Source organism: Pristiophorus japonicus, chromosome 17 (assembly GCF_044704955.1).
Source record: "Pristiophorus japonicus isolate sPriJap1 chromosome 17, sPriJap1.hap1, whole genome shotgun sequence".
Lineage (NCBI taxonomy): Eukaryota > Metazoa > Chordata > Chondrichthyes > Pristiophoridae > Pristiophorus > Pristiophorus japonicus.
This window is the reverse complement of record NC_091993.1, coordinates 125,841,932-125,847,931: the sequence shown is the minus strand read 5'-3', so window position 1 is coordinate 125,847,931 and position 6,000 is coordinate 125,841,932. Positions and strand designations below refer to the sequence as shown.

Below are 6,000 nucleotides of genomic sequence, written 5' to 3'. Positions count from 1 at the left end.
TCAGAACTTTACACCTGGCTCAGTCGGCAGCATGTGGGCTCGAGCCAGATTGGGAGCGCAATCCAAACCGAGAAAAGCAAGGCTCCCAAATGACCACCCAGTTGGATATTAGAGCCTGCGTGAGGGACTGGGAGAGGAGCAGGAAGTTTGCCCGATGTCCCAACCAACATTCCTCCCTCCATCATCAACACCACCAAAAACAAATTGACCAGTCATTGGGATCTTACTGTACACAAAACATTCGCCAAGACTCAAATCAGTGCTCGATAAACACAAGCGTTCGTTCTTTATATATAATTTATTTTGAGATCTCCAAATATTGCATCTTCTTCCAAATGGCATGCCTCAGGACAAGATAAACAAATCGACCCTTCTAGAAATCAAACCAGCGGATACACGAGACAGTTCACATTTAAACTTTTCATCAGAGCCGCGACGAGGAAACATGGGGCTGAGTGTTTGAGACCAAACGAGGAGCGGGTTCACATCTGGAATGAAGCCTCTCGCGCTCGTTATTCTGACCTCTCCGCCAATCAGCTCATTTCCCCGTTTGTGAAGTTGGCTGTGCAGGGAAAAGCGTGCTGGTTAACTGAACCAGACACACGCACACAGGGGGTCAGCATGACTTCAGACCGGCCATCAGGAACACGCACCTCTCCCGGGTTTTCCTTTGCAGAGATGTGTAAACTGGCGGCCAATCAATTATCCCCCACGTTTTCCACAATCGACTGAAGTCAAAGTTACCCCCTCGAGTCTGAAGTGGGGCACACACAGACAAAAAGCAGAGACACAGACATGGGAGGTGGGTTACAGGAATCTCTCTACACTCTGACACACAAGCATGCAGATTACAAGGAGCTGCTGATCACACACACACACACTCAATAAAGGAACTCGTAAATCGTCGCAAACAATCAAGATCGACAGCAGCGAATCCAGTAAAAGGGACCTGCCCCAATAACGGAGCACAGGGTAAGGCACTGGTACAGCTTCGGCAGAGTAACAAGTGGGAAAGTGTGGCCAAACAACATGGTTTAAGGCTCACTGTATCAAGATATCCCCAAAAACAAGGCACTGTTTCAAAATAAAATTTCCAATCGCCTTTTGCTGCTGACTGCTGAACGGCTTTACAGGCACCACGCCCCTTCCAGTACCTGACCAGCGCAGCAGTCTTCCTCAAGCTTTTTGACCATGGGGGAGCTCACCGCTAAGTTCGATCCTGCCCTCTCCCCGCAGTCCACAAGCGCGCACTTTTTCACCGGGGGGGGGCGTTGGGATAAGCGACCAGGAACACTGGCCGATACGCACATCTCACCCACCCCTCGATCACCGAGGTCAGTCCAGGTAACACCCCGCTCCCTCCCGCCCCGAGAATAAGCCACCTCGGCACGGATCGTGAGATCTTACTGCCATCGCGCCCCCACCACCCCCCCCCCCCTCCCGGCTCAGCTAGGCACGGCCAAACTGCCTGAGCCACTGGGGGTGGATTTACAGAAGAGTTAATCCTGAAACACAAGTGGTTTGAAGACACACATTTCCCGTCTGCACCCTGCCTCATAGAGCCACAGAAAAAAAGCATCAACACCTCAAAAGGAACCAGCGTTCAGAACTGCAGCAATAAACAAACAACGAAGGCCTCGACTCTGTAGAAAACAGTTAAAAAGTCACAATCCTGACATTAAACAATTTATAGAAAGCACGTGGTTCATATAAGAGGATTACATTTTTCCTTTTAAATTTTTTTTTATATATATATATATTTATATAAACACTTCCCTAAAGCAGCTGGTTTTTTTTCCCCCTTAAATTTTAAACATTCAGTTAATTCCATCATCCTGTTTTCTTTTCAAAATTCAGGTTCGATCAAACTTCACTTCTCCACTCTGGCTCCAGCTGTTGCTGGATAATGCTGGCAGTGTTGGGGTCCCCTACTAAATCAAAGCAAATCGTCAGTTCATCTCAATGTCCTACAGAGAAACATAGAAAATAGGTGCAGGAGTAGGCCATTCGGCCCTTCGAGCCTGCACCACCATTCAATATGATCATGACTGATCATGCAACTTCAGTACCCCATTCCTGCTTTCTCTCCATACCCCTTGATTCCCTTTAGCCGTAAGGGCCACATCTAACTCGCTTTTGAATATAGCCAACGAACTGGCCTCAACAACTTGCTGCGGTAGAGAATTCCACAGGTTCACAATTCTCTACAATTCTTCACACTTTGATCAGTGGATGTAGAGAACGATGTTTGAAGATGGGAGCGGCTGGGGTTGTTTTCCCTGGAACAGAGGAGGCTGAGGGGAGATTTAGGGCGCACATAATCCCAACAGGAGACAGCGACCAAGAACCCACAGCTGATTGGTCCTCCTCCCGAAACCAGGAGTGGCAAAGCCAGATTGCAACACCGGCCCTGAGATCAAAGACTAGGAATCAAACCCAGGAATGGTTAAAAACGCAAGCCATCAAAAGCCCCAATTCAAATCTCGTGTATATAAACCAAGCTGGTGTCAAGGACCACATTGCATGTGATTCAATTCATCATTCAGTGGGGAACTTCCATTTAATCTACTGCAAATATGGTGGGGGGAGGGGGGTGAAAACAGACACACACACCTCCTTTTAAATACGCCGCGAATACGCAGTCTCCAGTGAATACAACCGCTACACCAGCAAAGACACGACGATCCAGGCCGAGTGGAACAACCCATCACCAACCCGTCTCAAATCTAGGCGGCCATTTTGGCCAAAGCCCTTCAGCGACCTCCCCTCAGCCTCGATGACCGACGGCGAAATGCTTGGAAGAACTGCGACATACGGAATGGATTCCTTATAGGAGGAGCCCAACCAAGGTAGGATCAAACCTTCCTCGCAAACAGTGGACAACCATCGACCGCCTGAGAACCGGTCACGGTCGATGCTGCCACCTTCCCCATCGGTGGACGATTAAAGCCTCCCCGTCATGTGACTGTGGAGCTCCTAATCAGACCCTGGAGCACATCATCGAGCTCTGCCCTCAGAGGGAATTCACAGGCAGCCTACAGGATATCCACACTGTTACACCGGGAGCTTTGGCCCTGGATATCCGACTTAGATATTGACGTTTGATTTGCTACCACCGTACGACAGAACAAGAATGCAGCCACTTCCTAGCAGCTGCGAGTATCACCTGTTGGTTCCGTGTTCAGGTTGAGCTGATCAAGGCGATCGACAAGGTCGACTTCGAAGTCATCACTTTCATACATATAGCCAGTGTAGCCCTGATTGCTGACGCAGTAACGCAGGAACCTGCCAATGAAACACACAGGATCAGAGCGGACAACCCAAACGCCGAAACAGGTACGAAAGACTTCTCTTCCTCGTTGGCTCCCTCCGCGTTGGGGGGCGGGGGTGGTGACTCTTGCCTCAAATTTAAAATTCTCAGCCATGTATCTCCATGGCCCACCTCCCTATCTGTTAGCTCCTCCAGCAATACAACCCTCCGAGATCTCTGCGCTCCTCCAAACCTGCCCTCTTGCGCATCCCCCATTTTAATCGCTCCACCATCGGTGGCCGTGCCTTCAGCTGCCTGGGCCCCAAGCTCTGGAATTCCCTCCCTAATCCTCTCTGTCTCTCTCCTCCTCCTTCAAGACGGTCCTTAAAACCTATCTCCTTGACCAACCTGCCCTTGTATCTCATCCTTTGGTTCGGTGTCAAATTTAGTCCGATAATGCTCCTGTGAAGCACCCTGGGACGCTTTACTTCGTTAAGGACAGTATATGATTGCAAGTTTCTGCTGCTTCCTGCCCTCTGAGCAGCTCTCCCATGTGGCTACTGCTCACTCATAGAATCATAAAATGGTCACAGCACAGGAGGCAATTCGGCCCGTCGAGCCCGTGCCGGCTCTCTGCAAGAGCACCTCAGCCAGTCCCACTCCCCCGCCCTTTCCCCGTAGCCCTGCTAATTATTTTCCTTCAGGGACTTATCCAATTCCCGTTTGTAAGCAGCGATTGAGTCTGCCTCCATCACCCTCTCAGGCAGCGCATTCCAGATCCTAACCCCTCGCTGCGTAAAAACGTTTCTCCTCATGTCGCCTTTGGTTCTTCTACCAATCGCCTTAAATCTGTGTCCTCTGGTTCCCGACCCTTCCGCCAATGGGAACAGTTTCTCTGTCTACTCTGTCCAGTCCCCTCATGATTTTCAACATCTCCATCAAATCTCCTCTCAACCTTCTCTGCTCCACGGAGAACAACCCCAGCTTCTCCAGTCTATCCACGTCACTGAAGTCCCTCATTTCTGCACACATGGGTTTGTACGGCAAATACTCGACCAATCAGCGGGGAACGGAGGGGTAAATCACAGCCGTGCCCAATCCCGCCCTCCAGTCACGCGTATTCCAGCGGGAGCCAATGGGCAGTGACCACGGGCAGAAACCCAGTCGGATCGTTCACACCATGGCCCAAAGGCTAACCGTGATCACTCCCACTGCACCAGCTCAGATCAGTTGACCAAACGCAGACCACGATTGAACTCATGACCTCCCTGATCGGTCTGGCTCAGCATCACGTCAAGCAGCGACTTGACAAACTTCTTCAATTCAACAAGTGACTTAGAATTACACAGATTGTACGGCACAGAAACAGGCCATTGGGCCCATCGGCTCCGTGCCGGTGTTTATGCTGCACACCAGCCCCCTCCCACCCCACCACCATATCCTTCTATTCCTTTCTCCCGCACGTGCTTATCCAGCCTACCCTTAAATGCATCGATACTATTCGCCTCAACCACTCCCTGTGGCAGCGAGTTCCACATTCTCACCGCTCTCTGGGTAAAGAAGTTTCTCCGGAATTCCCCATTGGATTTATTAGTGACCGTCTTATATTGATGGCCTTGAATTCTGGTCTCAAGTGGAAGTGGAAACATCATCTGTGTGTCTACTCTATCAAACCCCTTTCAAAGTCTTGACGGCCTCTATCAGGTCGCCTCTCATTCTCCGACAAGAGCCCAAGATTGTTCAATCTTTCCCGGTAGGTGTAACCTCTTAGTTCTGTTATCATTCCAATAAGTCTCTGTGTATTTGTTGCAATATGGAGGCCAGAACTGTTCACAGTACTCCAGGTGCGGTCTCACCAGGGCCCTATATAACATCGTGGCGGAGGTGCGGCGAATGAGGGTGTGGGGCCCAGGAGAGTCGAGGGCCCAGGGGCAGCACGGGCCCAGCCCACACTGCGATATGTGTGCACACTAGGTCCGTGCAGCAGAGCAGGTATCCAGTCGTCTTAGTTAACCCTTGCCACTGGACCAAGACCGTCTCTCAAGCCCGTGTGGCGGCTGGTGTGCAACGGCCACCACACGTTTAAAAAAATCCATCCACAGGCATCTTCCACCCCCTCAATTGTAGTTCAGGACTGGAACATCGGGTCCTTCATCAAAACATCTGTGAACTTGTGGAAGCAAGTCATCCTCGTTCGAGGGACCGCCTGTGATGATGATGATGATATCATTGCAGTAAGATATCGTTACTCTTCTATTCAAATCCTCTTGTAATAAAGGCCAACATACCATTTGCTTTCCTAATTGCTTGCTGTACCCACATGTCAACTTTCAGTGATTTGTGTACAAGGACCCCCAGGGCCCTCTGAACACCAACATTTCCCAATCTCTCACCATTTAAAAAATACTCTGCTTTTCTATTTTTCCTAACAAAGTGGATAACTTCACATTTCTCCACATTATATTCCATTCTCCATGTTCTTGCCCACTCATTGTGCCGTCTATATCCCCTTGAAGTCTCTCCGCATCCTCCTCACAACTTACATTCCCACCTAGCTTTGTATCATCAGCAAACTTGGATATATTACACTTGGTCCCCTCATCCAAATCATTGATCTAGATTGTGAACAGCTGGGGTCCAAGCACCGATCCTTGTGGCACCACTAGTTACAGCCCGCCAACCCCAAAATGACCCGTTTATTCCTGCTCTCTGTTTTCTGTCCGTTAACCAATCCTCAATCCATGCTGGTA

At 49.9% G+C, this 6,000-nt stretch overlaps 1 protein-coding gene across 4 annotated transcripts in view; it reads right to left on the bottom strand.

Moving 5' to 3' along the window:
• Window positions 1-279: 279 nt before the first annotated feature.
• LOC139228083 (putative helicase MOV-10) overlaps window positions 280-6,000 on the bottom strand; it is a 76,519-nt gene continuing 70,798 nt past the window's right edge. For 3 of the 4 annotated variants that reach the window (XM_070859252.1, XM_070859254.1, XM_070859255.1), the window contains 2 exons: window positions 3,167-3,285; window positions 280-1,931 (listed from right to left, as the gene is read on the bottom strand). In XM_070859252.1, coding sequence (XP_070715353.1) covers window positions 1,864-1,931; window positions 3,167-3,285 — 187 coding nt within the window. In that variant the 3' untranslated portion in view covers window positions 280-1,863. The remainder of the gene's footprint in view (window positions 1,932-3,166; window positions 3,286-6,000) is intronic. The other variant, XM_070859253.1, reaches the window with a different exon arrangement.